Source organism: Puntigrus tetrazona, chromosome 24, assembly GCF_018831695.1.
Source record: "Puntigrus tetrazona isolate hp1 chromosome 24, ASM1883169v1, whole genome shotgun sequence".
NCBI lineage: Eukaryota > Metazoa > Chordata > Actinopteri > Cypriniformes > Cyprinidae > Puntigrus > Puntigrus tetrazona.
The window spans coordinates 8,519,447-8,536,830 of NC_056722.1; the positions used below are offsets into that span (position 1 = coordinate 8,519,447).

Consider the following 17,384-nt stretch of genomic DNA (forward strand, 5'->3'; position numbering starts at 1 on the left):
GTGTGATTGAGTCACGCATGAGAGACAGAGAGAGGGTGTTGTGCTGTCAGTGGGAGTGAATGCTCTGTTGCACTGGGACCGTAAGATGAATGAGCTCTGCAGCGCTCCTGGCAGGAGCTGAGGACCTCCTAAAGACCAGACACACACACTTACACACCTTCACACAGGCTGCCGTTTTTATTCATTCATGCTGAGCGTGTCTGTGGGTCCGGCGTACAGGAATCATGCTAGACTACCTCTCTCTCTCTCTCCCTGCATCTGTCAAACACACACCCACACAAACACACGACCCGGACTTCCTGTCATTCACACTTCCTATCTCTCCGATTTCCTGTTTCTCACTTTCCCTAATCCCCCAACTGCTGTTAACGCCTCGTGACATCATGCACATATACACACACTTACTAAGTCGCTTGGTTTCTTTTCATTTATATCAAATAAAGTGGCTCCGCCCACAGCGGGATCTCATTGGTCTAAAAAAATCCAGCTCAACGCAGCTGCAGATTAACCAATGAATATGTTCGGATTGCCTGCGATTGTATTGTGTGAGCTTAGGAAACGGTTTAACTATAAAACACAACTTTTCATTTCGATATACCATAAATACATAAATGCGGTGGCATCGATGGATCAGTGCGATGAAATGTGACAAATAGCAATGTAAATTTGATTAGAATGAATAATGCAGAAGTTTAGTTTATTAACATTTTCCAGTTAAATTTCAGTTTGAGGTTTGCACATCGCTAACGATGTAATTTGATAAGTTATGCTGTCACGTGAAACAGTTTTTAGCAATCAACATCTCACAAATAATCACAATGATCATGAAAAGATGAGTAATATTAATTAGCTAGCCTGTATGTACTTACTGTATTATTAGGGCTTGGCTTAGCGTTACTTGCATGTAATTATGAATAATTAATTGTTATTGTAGTAGTAAGTGCATGTGAAAAAGACACCTAAAAATAAAGTGTGACCGATAATCTTTTATTCATTCTTTTATTATACTTTTTTGAGTTTCACCAAAATTATTAAAAGTTTTATTATTAACAATTTGCTCATTTTGTTAGTATAGATAATAATTGGATTAGTGTTATTTACCGAACCTTGTGTTATTCCAAACCCATAAGACTTACATTTTTTCTATAAAATATGAAAATATTTTATTGAAACCTGAAATTTCTGTCCGTTCAAGTCTATGCACCAAAACGGTTCAATTAATTCATGAATCAAATGTTTTTTTTTTTTAGAGACGCATGATTACTTTGATGAGAACGTTTGATCAAAGCGCTAACACGGAACAGAATCTTAAAATATCTCCTTGCTTGCGTGACATGCAAAAACAAACCTCAGGTGTTCTTGGGCATAATGTTTTTTGTGCGGCTAAAAGCAATTCATATGGATTTTTTGGTATTTCTGAACTTCTGAAGTGTTTACAGTTTTGGGTGGATGAAATGCGGAGGTTTCATTGAAAAGGTTTCAAGAGGGCGAATAAATGATGAAAGCGTTTTCACGTTTAGGTGAACTAACGAATTTCAACTGCAAAATCTGATAAATATATTAACTCGTGTTTTTCGTGGTGTACATACTTTTTCGCAGCACTGTAGCTAGATTTGGGCACATCCGAATAGTCTTTCACGGACGCGGCGCCAACAGATGTTTTACTCTCCGAATAAGTACCACCAGGATGTATGTCTGTTTACTGCAGACCGAGGCTCTCAAACTACCGTACAGTTTCTAATAGTGAGTGAAATTTAGCTCCGTTGTGCAGTACAGCTGACATATGCCTGTTTCACATCGCTAACCCAGAGCATCAGGACACACCACGAGCACAGCATTACGACATATGGACACTTAGATGAAACAATCAAGCCTTTGCCCACTGTTCTTCTGATTTTAGCAGTGCGAGTGTTGAAAACTTTAAAGAGCGGCACTTTCAGAACTAGCGCCTACTGGTGCTTATAGACAATGGAGTGTGACCAGAGATATAACTCGAGTCTGAAGGCTCTATTGTTGTGCAATTAAATATACATTGACGTGCGCGTGAAGTCTATTCTGCCTTGAATATAATTCTGACAATAACCATGACCTGCAAAGCGTCTGGATCAACAAAGTCAATGAAAAGACTCTTAAGAACTCTCAGATTAATGTGCCGAGGTGCATATCAAGACTTGGGTACAGTGCAAAAGTGCTCCACGATTTTGCATTTGGGACCAAAAGAGGATTCGAGACTTGATTTCGACTTGCGATTTGATACTCGATACTCAACTCTTATCGAAAAGTGTGCGTTTGTGAACTTTTGAACCCTTAATCGTTGGTGTTGGCACTCAAAAGGGCAGTGGAAGGGCCTGAAATGTCACTTCCTAATCATCTAATGATGGTGCAAATGCTAATGAGGGGCGCAGTACAAATGAAACATGGCAGGAGTGTCGCTGTACACAAGAGCCCGTGGTGTTTGCCGCCTCGTTCCTCTTTGATCTGCAGGGCATTTCCTGTCAGAGCCGCTATCTGTCTGTCAGGATGCTTATGAGAGTATCGCCAGTGTGCTCGGTTTCAGACAGACAGAGGGAGACACACCTGCTGTCTTGGGGAATGTGTCAGAATGGGTTTCTCAGTGAAGAAAAATCACAGCTGGTGTCTCCTTTGAGACGGATCACGCAAATTCTGGATGACAAGCCCACCTATTCCTGTTTCTCAGACTCAGGCTGGCCGTTAAAGATTCAGGCTGGAAGCCAAAAGCCTGTAGGTTTGAACCGAGTAAGGGTTTATTTATGAAGCTTTGATCAAAACAATTGGCACAGGGTTTATTTATGGGGACTAAATCTGTAGTATGTGCACTGCTAAATGTCTTCTTACTTATAATTGCTTAAAGGGATAGTTCACCCAACAATGAAAATTAACCCATAATTTACTCAACCTCAAGCCTTCCTATGTGTATATGACTTTTTTTTTTTTTTTTTTTTTTTTTTTTTTAAGAGGAATAGGGTCAGAGTTATATATATATATATATATATATATATATATATATATATATATATATATATATATATATATATATATATATATATATATATATAAAAAAATGTCCTGGCTCTTCCAAGCTTGATAATAGCAGTAAATTTTAAAATTTTACAGTTACGCCTATCATTTCGGAGGTCGAACACAGACTTTTGAAACGGTTTAGTTTTAGTTTGCAAAGCCTGGTGAGAATATGCTAGTCTTACAAGAACCCAGTTTTGTTTATGTCAAAGGAAAACCGGTCTCCTCTTGGCTTAAATCGAAATTATCCAACATTTTTCTCTACAAAAGTTTTTGTACTTCACTTCTCACCGGAGCTTATGCTACGCCTTCGTCTCATGTCATCCACTGGAACTTCACTCTTTTACGAATTCATGTACAACAGTTAGCGCTGCAGTTAGAGATCACGCTTACGGAGTGTTGCACTTTTTACGATGGATGGATGAGCCTATTTGTACCCGTTCACTGCCATTTAAAACGTGTCTTGCCCTTCCATGTTTTATATATAACTCAGATGGCCGAGAGATTGTAAGATTCTTCTTATGTGTCGAAGAAAGAAAGTGACGTTTTGATTTTGGACACAATGTACGCAGAATGAATTGTGTTTTAAATACATGTTTCATAATTACAATTCAGAACTATGAAGTCTACTATTACTACTTACTATTTCATACATCTCAAATCATCTTCAACACATTTCCCAGTCTCAGCAAGTGCTTTAACCACATTCAACTACTTTAACCATTGTTTTAAAGATCTTATTATACTCCAGCACTGGATCTCTATTAAATGCACATGCAGCTCTTCCTCTAATGAGTCTCGACCTTGCTTATCAGTGGTCCCAGGGGAAACGGAACATTCCCAAAATATCATTTGAGTTGTAATAGGATTTTAATCAAGCTTTTAATCTATTATCGGTCCCACCACTGCCCCCACCCTCGCTTTCCGGTGGCAACCTGCGATGTCAGAAAACGTTTCCACGCTTCACTTTGGATGTGAACTGTGCCGGAGCGAGCCAAGCAATGCTGTTAAATACAGCCAAACCCAACTCCAAATCTTTAATGCAGCGGAATTTAGCCCTTAATTAAACCTTAATATCATGTCAATTCAAATTAGCACGGCTAGAGGCGAGCGGAGCACCACTCCGGCCCTTTTTTTTTCATTTTTCTCTCCCTCGCTCTCTTGAGAGGAGGGAATACAAAGAAGAGAGAAATGTCAGCAGGGAATGACGTGATAGATTAGAAATATTAAGGTCCATTAAATGGAAGTGTGTGTGCTGAGCGGAGCAGTTAAATGTGTGCTGTGACCCTGAGGGTTGCTGACATTCCTGCTGTTCACCCAGACTGTCTCAGATCACACACACACACTCTCTCTGCCTCATTTTACCCCAGCTGCTGGTGCTCTCATGCCCTGTACAGGAGCAGAGGGTGGTCCTTCCAACCAGGGAAAGATGAGTTTAATTTCATCATCGTAATAATATAATTTGTTGGGAAGATTCAATTCCAGTAGCAACTCGAGCCTAATCACAGAAGTCACGTGTAGACCCTCATAACCAGCCTTTCGACTACCAGCATAAAGTATGGTCCATAGTGTTGCTTTTTTTGACCCAAAGGTGGCCACTTAAGATGATTGCAAGATAGGACTTGGGCTTTGAGAATTTTGCCATACCATTGACTTCCAAATGGGATATATAAGAACAGAACTGAAAGTGCTACTACTTCATGCGTCCAAAAGTTTAGATATTTTAACTTGCTGGGAATTCTTCTTTCCATGCCCTCTTTTGAGTCACCATACCATCTGGCCCTCTTGTGTGGTTTGCAATATGGTTACTATTTTGATCTCTGGTCCTTCTGTAGTAAGTTCCACATTTCCCTCAATAACGACATCCCTGCTTGGAGTCTGTTATTGAGCTGACGAGTTGAATCAATGTCTTTGATTTAGGAGAAATACAAAATGTGCATTGTTAGGGGTACTCCAGAAAAAGAGTGGTTGGGAACCACTTGAGTTAATGGTCCAACCAATCAGAATGCCTACTCTCAGTCAGCAATTCAGCTACTTGGAAATCTGTTTTCAGTGTAAAAGCATCTGAAGTCGCTCATAATCTTGTATAATCCCAATCTGTCCACTTTAAATCCCCTACCTGATCTCATGACGAAAACGTACTTGTGGGAGCTTTCGCAAATTGTGAAATACGATCCAATAAGGTACATATCGCTGCAGTTTCCTACAGAAATGAACACTAGAGGCGTAAAAGAGCAGGCAATTGCTATCGTTTTCTTACGGTTATGATTACAGCTCCATATGTTTTGCTTTGTGGATGTTCCAAGCTTGCACGGACTTGCACTGGGGTATGAATCCAGTGAACAAACAAAGACCATTTAAAAATCCCTGAAATATGTGACATTAAAAACAAACTTGCTTGCGATTTTTACATTACATTATCACATTCATTTTTGTTCATGCTATAGTGCAGGTTTTGGTCAAGTGTAGATGGTACGTTATGTTAAAACATCACATGGCATTACATTTGAAATCATTTTAAGTCAGAAATGCGGTGATGCATATAAAACGACTTTCAGACAAAATGTACCATTTGTATATTCATCTGTTCCAGGGAAAAACTTATTTAAAGCGCAATACTTTTCACGCAAAACTACCCCAAACATATATGAAGTTTCCACAGGTGCATTTTCGTCACAAATTAATGTTGGGTCCCCCAGAAGTTGCATAAAAGGATTGAAACCGTTGAGTTATGCCAGATCGTGCTATTTTATGCACACTATACATCAGGTCGTGAACACGTCCATTTAAGCCTGGACTATATACTACCTGCCCAACAATCTTTAGATATGATGTAACTTGTGTTACTTGTAATCCGTTATCCCCAACACTGGTCATAACTATTTGTTGATGATAAAATAGACTATGCAGAAAGTGGAATTCACATGATCTGCTTGCTGAAATGTTGAGCGCTGCAAAGAATAAGACTGTGAAGATAACCAAATCACCTTGAGCACTCTAGTCACTAGTACGGTAATTTGTCATGCAAGTAAAAGAGAGTCTTATCTTGCTCTCAAAGAATGCTTGAGTGCTGAGCTGGTTACTTTTAGGGGACTTGCCATTTTGCTGATGCTCTTCATTCAAAGTCTCTTACGCTACACTTAATTCAGGGACAATCCCTGCAGGAGCTTTTTAGAGTTAAAACGCAATTATTACACGGCAAGATCGCCATCTCTCATGATCACGATTAAATGGGCGTCCTTCACATTAGCGGCAGAGATCCTTGACCTTCTGCAACTTCTGCTTTCTACAGAGCGATGTGTACAGGTGTCTTACGTGTGCTTCCTGAAAACCATTTGCATTTGTTCAGGATGGTATTTTTGGCATTGAAGTGTTAAAGAGTGATTGGAACCTGTTTGATGTGCGCGCTCGTGAGGTTTTGTTGACAAGCCGTTTGTTTCTTGCAGCACCGTGACGTCAGCCGTGTTCACCGTGGGAGACAACGTGGTGTCGGGAAGTGACGATCGCACCGTCAAGGTGTGGGACTTGAAGAACATGAGATCTCCAATTGCTACCATCCGCACAGACTCAGCCGTTAATAGGTAAGAGCAGCAGGTTTGCGAGGTGTAAGAAAGCTTCCTGAGACTGTTGTTTCTGAACAAGCGAAGACAACACGCTACCTGTTTTAGAAAGTTCTGGAAAAATGAGAAACTTGATTCTTTCACAATATTTTGATTATAAAAGAATAAAGTCAGGACTAATACACAATATATAGTATTGTGTGTGTGTGTGTGTGTGTGTGTGTGTGTGTGTGTGTGTGTGTGTGTATATATGTGTATATATATATATATATATATATATATATATATATATATATATATATATATATGTGTGTGTGTGTGTGTTCTTTTCCTGTGCTCCGCCATCTCACAATATTAAAATTAATAAATAAAACTTTGCATATCGTTCCGACCTCAACATGCATTATTATTTACATTTTATTAAGTAGTATCTAGCTCTATTTGCACTATTAAATTGCTACAACTTGTTTACCTCAGTGACAAAGGCTACTTTGACTCCCATCCGTTAGTGTAAAGAGATTCTGCTGGTTTCTTTACATTTAACTGAGTTTATTGATTGACGTTTCCGGCTGTAACCTGCAGGATAAGTGTCTCAGCGAACCAAAGAATCATCGCTCTGCCACATGACAACAGGCAGGTCAGGCTGTTCGACATGAATGGAGTCCGTCTGGCCCGTCTGCCTCGGAGCAACAGACAGGTAGGTTTCGTTCAGAATGGGCGTTTTATTACCTTTCGTGGGTTTTTTTGGGAACAAAATAATAAATAAAATAATAAACAGTGGCTTTTTCTTTAGGTAGCCAAGTTATTATTATTTTTGACTGTCTTTTGAGAACATATCTTGCAGCAAAATATATTTTACAGCCTGTTGTTAGATGAAAATTTACTGAGCTAAAAAAATGTTTCAATAAAAAACATTTTACACACACACACACACACACACACACACACAAACAACCCAAGACCGTCCAAATATAGTATAGATTTATTCTAAGCTATTAGAAGCTGACAAACACTGCATTTATTTGATTATACAGTAAAATATTACCGTTAAGGATAGTTATTAATATAACAGTGGAAAACCTTTCTTTTAAATTATAAGGCATATTCATATGACAATGTGACGTGCGTCAAACATCTTTTCAAATTCGTAATGAGACTATAAATGTGCCGTTGTTGCAAAAAGAAACACTGACATCTTCCTGCAGGATCTCCATTAACGTTCATAAATGTTGATAGTGTTGTAATTTTACTGTTCTGTAAAATAAAATAACGACTAATAATAATTACAACAGCTCTTTAATACATTTGTCATAACATTCACACAGTTCAAATTGGGAACTGATATTTCTAATGTTCTAAAAGAAGTCTCTTCTGCTCATCAAAGCAGCTCAAAAAAGGGCAAAAAATATTGTTTTAAAATTTTTTGGTCTAATCTCTACAATGTAAAAAAAAAAAAAAAAAAAAATACAGTGATTATTTTTTTATTAAAGGCAGTTTTTCACACCGTTTCACTTTTGTTCTTTCCTTCAGCTGAAACTTTCCATTGCTACGTATCCCTAATTAATAAAAAAAACAAAACTAAAACAGATTTTTTTTTTATTATTATTATTGATTGTAATGTATTCCTATTTACAATTAAAACTAAATATTTAATATATATATTTTTAAGAATTAAGTACATTTTTGTAATATATATTTACAATACTATATTGATTTCAGTTTTTTAAACCGTGTCTATTGTAAATACGTACATATACATTTAGAAACAATTTAATCCAATAAACAAATACCTTTTAATACTCAATATTGTGCATCCAGCGTATCCATAATGTACATTTTAAATTAGCTTACCTACACACCGAATCGCCAGAATCAAAATGAGTTGAGTCCCACACGTGATTCTCTTGAGATGTGTTATTTCCTTGCAGCACATGAGTGGCTGTTAGCAAAGTCGCTGCCCATGAAGAGCGTCTCAAATCAGCCTCTAACAAGGGTCAATTTCAGTATCGAACCATGAAGGCAGAAAAGCAGCTTACTAGGTTTCGTGCCACATCCCCCGCGCTATTGCATTAGCATGTTTTGTACCTTTTTATGTGTCCTGACAACCAAACTGCATTTGACACGCAGGGCCATCGGCGCATGGTGTGCTGCTCCGCCTGGAACGAGGAGAACCAGGCTTGCAATCTGTTCACCTGCGGCTTCGACCGCCAGGCCATCGGCTGGAATATCAACATCCCTGCCCTGCTGCAAGAGAAGTGACGCGTTTCGCACGTGCACAAGCTCAACACGGCCCATCCACCCAATCACGACTGAACACGTTCGTCAGTGCCACACCTGCAGTAGATTTTATAGAACACTTTCACGTTCTGTGTGATGAGTTTTTCACCCCGTCATGCCTTCCGACGTCCGTGGGAATTATTTTCATGGATATTCTGCATATCTAACCCCGCGCTGTCTGCTCTGAGGTCATATAGTGTGGTGAACTTCCTCCCAGTCTTGTTACCCCCGTTTTTACATGTTTGCATGAAACTGCGACTCGTGAATCCTTGCGAGACCGGGACTTTGCCGAAAACGTTCGTTCGCGGCCTGCCGCTGTTACACTCGAGTAATTTTTCACTTTAGTGGTATTTTTGTTGTGCAATGTTCTTTGTACAGATGACTTTTTATTTTAGTATAGCATTTTAGATTTTTTTTTTTTTTCCTTTCGTTTTGTATAGAGTTCTGCTTTGCTTTTTATTGAGATGAGATGCGCAAAAGAAACTTAAAGCACTCTGCCTTTTGTGAACGGAAATCGGCAATCGCATTTGCGGATACACACCTTGTAGATGTTCGGATTGCCGTTCGAGCGGGCCAATCGGCTTCCGTCAGTATTGCCGCAGTCCATTTGCATGACAAACCCACCTCTCTTGTCAAATATGTGAAGCAAAATGCTGTATAATTGCCGTGTAATCTTGTTCACCCTATAAAAACGATGAAAAAAAACCGTATTGACTATTTATGAAGCCCTACGTTTGATGTTCACTTCCATTTCAAGGGCTTTCAAGTCGTGTAAAAGTAAATATTTGAATCGACGCATCTGAATTCAGAACAAGCGTTGCTCACTGCTGTAGATTTTACGTTGAAGAGTTGTTTGCGGCAGCGGGTTTTCGGTATTGTAATATTCGTCGATAATCATCGGACCAAATGTCGATGCCTGGCTCAGTATGACCTGCTGATGCTCGAAAGGCTTCCTGGTGTACTTTGGACTTCTTGTGATGTGTGAACCACTGTGCATAGCCGTATCTACAGAAACCTCGCTTGAAAGACTTGCGACATTCGTCGGTAATCCTTAAATGGAAGCTCTTGCGTCATTGTTACAATTGGTATCGTTACTGCATTACTGGACTTACACCAGAACTGCTTTGGACCGTGCTATAGAAGTCTTGGAAAGTGTCGGTTCTTTTCACGTAGACAGTCTGTTAAATCTGTTAGGTCTAACAAAAAGATGTTTAATATGCGATGTATATTTGTGTGGTGTCCACGTTTAATGGACCGTATTTGGCTTTAGAGTTGAAATGTACGCAAAGACGCATAGCAAACGCTCATCCTTTATCCAGCTGTCTAACCATGCATATGACCCATCAGAACGTCCTTTAAAAAGGAGTCTGATCTCCAACATTTTAGTTGTCTTTAACTTGATGGAATGTTCTGTGGGGTATTCTGTATTGAGCCATTTCACTTTTTTTATTTGAGAGCAACTTAATTTGCTGTATTGGAGAAACATTGCATCAGATAATAACGTAGAGCGAGAGAGCGCATCAAAATCGTTCACTGCTGGGCTTCAGAATAAAGTGAAGATGTCTTTCAACGATCACATTGCTTTGATTGAATCTACAAATTCATTTCATTTTCTGTGTACAATAAAAATCTGAAAGGTAACATTTTGCTTATTATAATGCATTATTAATTATTTATAACGTGCATACACTATATATCTTGTAAATTATTACAACCGAATTTAAAATGCATAGTGTAAGAGTGTTATGTATTAACTGTGGTTACAAACAGAATCAAGTCAAAAACTAACACAACATTTGTTTTTATTCACATAAACATTCACTTTTAACTCAAAGTGCAATGTACACACCTTAGCAGCATATGCTTCTGGGTTAAAATGTACACTTTATTGAGAGATATCTTTAAGGTATTCTTTTAATTTTTTCTTTTTTTTTTTTTTTTTTTTTTACAAATTTTTACAAAATGTACAGTCATTAGTACAATATTGCCATTCAATCATGCCATACGACTGAATTACTTGAAATGTAGTATGGTCTGGGGCTTTTCATGTTTCTGTCGTAATGACAAAACAAATGGTGACCAAAAAAAGATAAGTGAAACAAAAATACATAAGACATACGTGCATTAACAGTCTTTCCGATCATATCCATTTCAAACTGGGTTTTCCTGTGTGGTGGAAATAACTATGGAATATTGTGAAGTTGAACCTTTGGGGAATAAAATGAACCCAGATGATGGAAAGAAGTCAAAAGGTAGGTAATGCTGGGTAATACATATTTCGATCTGTCAGTTTCACCAACTTCATATTTCTATTAGTAGACAAACTGATCACGTTTAAGCTGGAATGGAGTCATTATAAAAGGAAAAAACACAAACAATAAATGATGTTAACGCCGTTAAACAGGGGTCAGAGAAAACCTCAAATATATTTGCCACCACTAGGTGTCCCTGTAACATCTTGAGCTGTTTGTAAAGGGGTGGATACGTGACATCTCAGCAAAGGTTGACAAAGTGGCATTTGAAAATACATACTGAAAGCTTATGAAAAAACGTGCTGTGATAATGTACTCAAAGCAGTAACGAGTGATGCGATAATCTATGCCAAGAAAAGAATCGACCATTAAAATGTTTGAGTCAATTATAATATAATAATCATGGAGTAATATGATTGTATACAACAATAAACATCTTCACAGACAAATAGTGATAACTTGATGAAATAATTCAAGATTTAAGCACGCGTACTAAACCACAGAAAAGCATCTAAATCAAAAAGACATGATTGGGATGTATGTAAATTAAATAAACGGATGCTGGAGAATCATTGGTTAAACTTCGGTTAAAGTGGCATGCGTTTAAAGGATCGGGTCAGGCTTTACGAAGCAATTTGTAATGTGCTTGGTTTGTAAATGAATCCATTAAGTACAAATTACTCCATAATCACCGATCTCTACCATTTTCTTTCCGGCTTTTGTGCCTACATCAAACCGCCGGCGTTTCCCTTTCTTTTCACGCAGGTCTCTGCCCAGAACACCGTGTGTAAAGATACAGCGCTGACACACAAAGAGAATCCAGCGGAGAAATGACACGTCACCGGTGAGCGGGATTGAGGTATTAAAGCAGCAAGCTGTCCCTGCTCAAAAAACAGCATGAGACTGGGGTGTCGTAATGGCACCATTTACATTTAGCTTGTCACCATTACCTCTAACCTGCACACCCAAAATGGAGCTGAATTAACCTGTCTTTGCAATGTCAACCCCTACTGTTTTCTCGTTCCTTCTTCCCCCATTTTGAAGTTGTACCAATGAACCAAAGGCAAAGGAGAGAGAGGAAAATGAGGGACGCATCACTCTGACAGGACCTCTAATTGGACAGCGTGTCGGAGCTCTTCAGGGGCAGGCCATCCGGAAACGGGCAGATAATGACAAGACGGCGGCTGCCTTTCACTTTGGCGAAGGTTAACACACATACACACGTTTGAATGACGGCTACAGGAGAGCCATCAGTGGAGAGAGAAAGAGAGGTGACCATCTTTCCATGTGCTGTGTTGTGAGAAAATTGTCCCCGTTTCTCACATTTCCCCTTGGTGTCGATTCCGTAGCTGGTAACCCTTGTTCTGCCAAAAGTCTTGTGAAAGCTACTTTCATTGTTTCCCAGAGCAAAGCACCCCCTAACCTTCCATGTTTTTGGTTTTTATATACTGATGGACAAATCCAAATTATTTTGCGATAATTGGCGTGTAATAATAGACTGCTCGATGGACAGTAATGCATGATCGATTCTGAATGTGGCCACTGTAACTTACGGTGTAGGGCAGAGAAATCTTGGGATTGTTACAAAAGAGGACAAGGCAATTTTGATTTATGCAACGAGCTCCAGAAGCCTCTGCAATACCTTTAGCACGAAGGTAGTCCAGAGGCTTCTGGAGCTCGTTGCAAGAATGTTCTGTCGAAATGTGTACTATTTACTGTGAAATTACTTGCATACAAAACTTGAATTGAACATCTGCAAAATATCTATTAAACAATGGCACTAAATTTTTGAACTAAAATGTTATTGCAACCATGTAGCCTGAATCAATGAAAATTAATACTTTTCAATTAAAGAGAATTTAAAAAGTGCAGGATGTTTTTGGTGCTTGAATTTGTGCTTGAAGTTGAGCCGCGCTAACATTTTAAATGATAAAAATGTTTTGCTCTATTTAACAATATTGACATAGAAATCAATTTTCTGTCAGGTAGACTGCATGTTCTCTTGCTTAGCTGGATGTTGTGCTTATAAGAAATAATTGCATTGTTTGCGTTTGCCAAAATCAAAACGTGAATGATGAAACAAAATTGTTAATTTAATTGTAAAACAATCATTGCGGTAAAAGTTTCTACATTATATTCGACCTATTCCCGAATATAATGTAGAAATATTTTCTGTAAAACTGCACCAATATGTACTGTGAGAAGCAGTATAGAAATAAACTTGAATTAAAATGTTAGTTGTGAAGCGGAAGTGACCAGACGCAAGTTCTGCACGATCTTGTACTAATTGCAATTTAAACAGTGATTTGTGCGAAGATTGAATTATCAGTTGATAACTTTTATACAATGTATTCTTGCTTCTTCGATGCCTTAAATATGGGACGATTCTATATTAAACATAACGGTTGACAAATATAGCAGTGCAATCTATTGCTTTCACGTAAGATCCTATTCTCTTTAGAGTATTCAGTTCTGAGCCTTATTACAAATGCTAGAAAATCAGTTTGTTGAATTTACTGTATTTTACTTGAATTTACTTTAGCTTAGCATAGCACTCAGTGGTTGGAATTTTGAACTAGCTAGAACAAGGTGGTACACTGTTCTAAGTTTTAATCAAACGTTGGGGTATAGGATCTTTCAAAATGTTGGAACACTAACTGTAAACATGATTTTTTTTCCTTTATCAGTTAAGGGCAAATCTCTCCCCTCAGTCTGTGTCATTGATCATCCCTATTACAAAGTCCAGACTTTTGGAAGAGATTTAATTGCAACAAATCGTAATGATATCAATTGGGGATGTGCTTCCAATGCTAAGTTACTCAGGTTCGGGTTACGGGTTAGTATTCAGCATTGTGACTGACAAAACCAATGAAATCAATAGAATCGGCAGCGGTTTGTGCTTTACTAGTCTGGAAAAAAAACACTAAATCGCACCCTTCCCTACAGAAGCCATGAAAGGCAAGGTACAAAATTCTTCCGTGCATCATCCTTACCTTGGTAGCAACATTTTGCAAGAGTTTGACAGAACAAGGTTTACCAACTAGTCATGACTCTAGTCATCTCCCAGTGGAGATTTTTTGGCAGTGGGATGTTGTAGGGTGAGAAAGGGCTTCTGTGGTGACTGGTTGCAAGGTGAAGGTGGTTTTGGTGACTTCCGCACTCATACAGTCAGAGTGAAGTTTTCCTGCTCAGGAGGTTTTCTGACCCAGGTCCCTAATCCTGCTTCCTGTAGACCCTTCAACCACTGCAGCTTCACAGTCTGGTAGGTGCCGGCCGCCTGCTTCGCTTCACAGTACAGCGGCGTACCACTCGCCCCACGGACCACCAGCTATAAGGAGAGGAAACAAAAAGAAAAATGAAGGAGAAAGGGATGGGACAGACAGAAGAGATGGTGAGAGTGCAAAACAAAACGAATGAGCCGGCACAAACGTGGCGTTTGAGCAGCTGTGTAATCTCTCCATTTAAATTTCACAAGCAATTGAACATTCTCCGTGCTTTTGTGCGTTTCTTTGTCGCACACTCACACACACGAAAAAACTGTGTGAGCAAAAAGAGGGAGCGTTGATCGGAAGGGCTCGGGAAAAGAAAAGTTTCTTTGGAGATTAGCGTGTGTGTTCTTGCGTCCCTGACTGCGAGCGCTGAGCGTTTGCCATGGGAGGCCGCTCAAGTGCTTTTCAAGATGATTACCATTTCCACAGTCATTAGACTTTAACTGCCAGCATTTGGTACAGCAGCCGGCATCTCTCCCATACATTTACATGATGAGGGCCTAATTCTGCCCTACACTTTTTTCCTCATCTCATAACAAACGGGTGCTGTCTGTTGTGGTTAATAAAAACAGAATTATTCATCCTCAACTAGTTCTTTATATTGACCTGAGAAAATGCCTACTTGGTCCTAGGTTTTGCCTACTAGGTCCAAGGTCTTGCCTGTGACCTTGATCAAGATCCTTAACCTCAAACTGCTTGCAGTAAAGGAACTCCAAAGATGCGTTGACCAGCAGGGCTGCAGCTAAACATTTTTCCCATGTTATAACATCCCTGGTCGTCATGGTGACAGACTACTATGGTGACCAGGCAGTATAACAAAAGTGACTTCAGACTCATCATCGTGTATCAAGTGTGACATGAATAAATGAATGACGATTAACTTAACTTCCCCCTCACAATGAATGATGATGTGTGCACTGGGGTGAGGACAGGACAATAACCCCTGCCAACTTCCAATGGTCAAAGTCCCATCCTAGATTTTACCCTTTGTTTGGGAAAACGGTTCATACTTCACAATAGGAGATCTCCATTATGCATCAAAAGATGATCACACTGCATACTTTTTAAGATGGCACATTGCTTGTGATGAACGTTTGACTGTTGCATAATTTGGTTAGTGCCTTTCGGTTACTATCTTAAGGAGCATTCACGCCGGGGGAACCTTCTAACTGTTTTAAGAACTATTGGCGGAATGATAATTATAGGAACTAGGAATGGTTTTATTTCTAGGAACTAAATTAGTTCCTAATTCAAAGTAGGTCTAAAACTGTTATATATGAACTGTACTCTGACTGGCCTAAAAAAACCCCACCTTACCTGGCTTTTTTTTTTTTAAAGCCATGAAAAAATATTTACTCCACAAACATGGAAAACAGTTATAACGGCATTTAGCAATCAATTGTCTGCAGAGCCTTTTATTCAGTTTTGATATGCAAGTAAAAATTTACAGTTTGCACTCCATCTCTGTTGCCACAAAACCCACGACATACAACAAAAACCTCGGTTCATGCCATTGACGTTTGAAAATGCCACAAATAAAACTGTCGAGTTTCTGCTGCCAATGCGACCAGAAAAACAGCCTGAGGGGGAAATTGGTTCTTTAGGTTCTCTCTTTAGTTTCCCAAAAGCATCTATAGTCGCAAGTTCAGTAGTTACACAGAGTTCAATGGAACTAACGACTATAGTTAAATTTGCTTTTGGTGAAATGCACTGGCTAGTTCCTAGAACTATGTGGTGCAAAAGCTCCTTTGGAAATAAATGTTGTTTTTTTTTATTCAGCTTGCACTAATACTAGCTTTAGTGCCCCTGCTGGCAACACTAAGAATGAAATGCCTACTTTATTTTGTAATTAATTGTTTTCACACATTGAATATAGTTTGTGTAATGTAAGATTGAATGGTTTTATCAGTGCGTACAAAATGGTATATTGTATACTGAATAGGTACTACATTTGAATTTGAACTTACTTTGTGACCATTGAATGAAAAATTGAATGAAATTCAGAGCCACCACGTTAAGGTCATGGTAATTACAGTACCAATGTGAGCTTCACTGCCTTTCATAAATCATTTAAAGTGTCCATCAGATGCCCATTCCGGAATCTCAGTAAGTAATAGTTCATCCATGTTTGTTTTTAAAATATTAGGAATGTTTTTCACCTACTCTACAGTATTTGATTTCTGACGCTGCATGCCAAAGTGAGCTCACCTTGCGATAGAGTCTGATCCAACGTGCAAAAAGTGCATGCTTGCAAATTCTCGACGGAGCCCCCGAGTCTCTTCTCTTCCCAGTAGACGCGTTAAGCACCTCCAGTTGGGTGTCACCTGCCGTCCAATTGACGCTGTAACACACAGACTTCCCCTGCTGCCTGCAGTCGCTGTTGCTCAGGCCTGTGTATAGGAGAAAAGAGGGGGAGCGAAAGAAAGCAAGACGGGTAAGAAAGAGCACTCAAGGGAGGTTCTATTTAGCATGTGATTGCTGAAGTGTATCATTAGCAGGCGAGCATGTCTGTGTCTCGTCTGTGCTATCTTTGAGGTAAACACTGGTTCCAGGCACAAAGGATCTCTCGGGCTCCTCAATCATTGCCGCATCACTACACCAATTAGCATGGCATTCTTTCTGTCTTAAAGTGGAGAGTATCATTGCATGCCCATGTACTGTACTGCTGACTTGTGAATGCTATATATGAGAAACAATGGCGTAGCACGTTTGCTAAACTCTAGAGTGTTGACATTGGAGAGAAATGGAAGACAGCTGTGCTAATCTTTACTGCAAAGACTAAATAAGTATTTACAAAATAAAATATGAAGCATTGTGTTTATGTTTAATAAAACTTGCTAGCAGAGCACTCACATTTAAGCAGCCTTGAAGGAACACTCCCCTTTTTTTGGAAATAGGCTCATTCTCCAACTCCCCCAGAGTTAAAAAGCTGAGTTTTACTGTTTTTAAATCCATTCAGCCGATCTCTGGGTCTGGCGATAGCACTT

The 17,384-nt window shown here is 39.1% G+C and overlaps 2 protein-coding genes across 7 annotated transcripts in view; one reads left to right on the forward strand and one right to left on the reverse strand.

The window, feature by feature from the left end:
* Window positions 1-10,450, forward strand: part of wdr37 (WD repeat domain 37) — a 29,911-nt gene extending 19,461 nt beyond the window's left edge. For all 6 annotated transcript variants that reach the window (XM_043225795.1, XM_043225793.1, XM_043225791.1 and 3 more), the window contains 3 exons: window positions 6,486-6,620; window positions 7,182-7,296; window positions 8,727-10,450. In XM_043225795.1, the coding sequence (XP_043081730.1) occupies window positions 6,486-6,620; window positions 7,182-7,296; window positions 8,727-8,858 (382 nt within the window). In that variant the 3' untranslated portion in view covers window positions 8,859-10,450. The remainder of the gene's footprint in view (window positions 1-6,485; window positions 6,621-7,181; window positions 7,297-8,726) is intronic.
* Window positions 10,451-10,661: 211 nt separating this feature from the next.
* Window positions 10,662-17,384, reverse strand: part of adarb2 (adenosine deaminase RNA specific B2 (inactive)) — a 139,023-nt gene continuing 132,300 nt past the window's right edge. The window contains exons 9-10 of the mRNA XM_043225790.1: window positions 16,606-16,787; window positions 10,662-14,456 (exon numbers count right to left, since the gene is read on the reverse strand). Of these exons, the coding sequence (XP_043081725.1) occupies window positions 14,289-14,456; window positions 16,606-16,787 (350 nt within the window). The 3' untranslated portion in view covers window positions 10,662-14,288. The remainder of the gene's footprint in view (window positions 14,457-16,605; window positions 16,788-17,384) is intronic.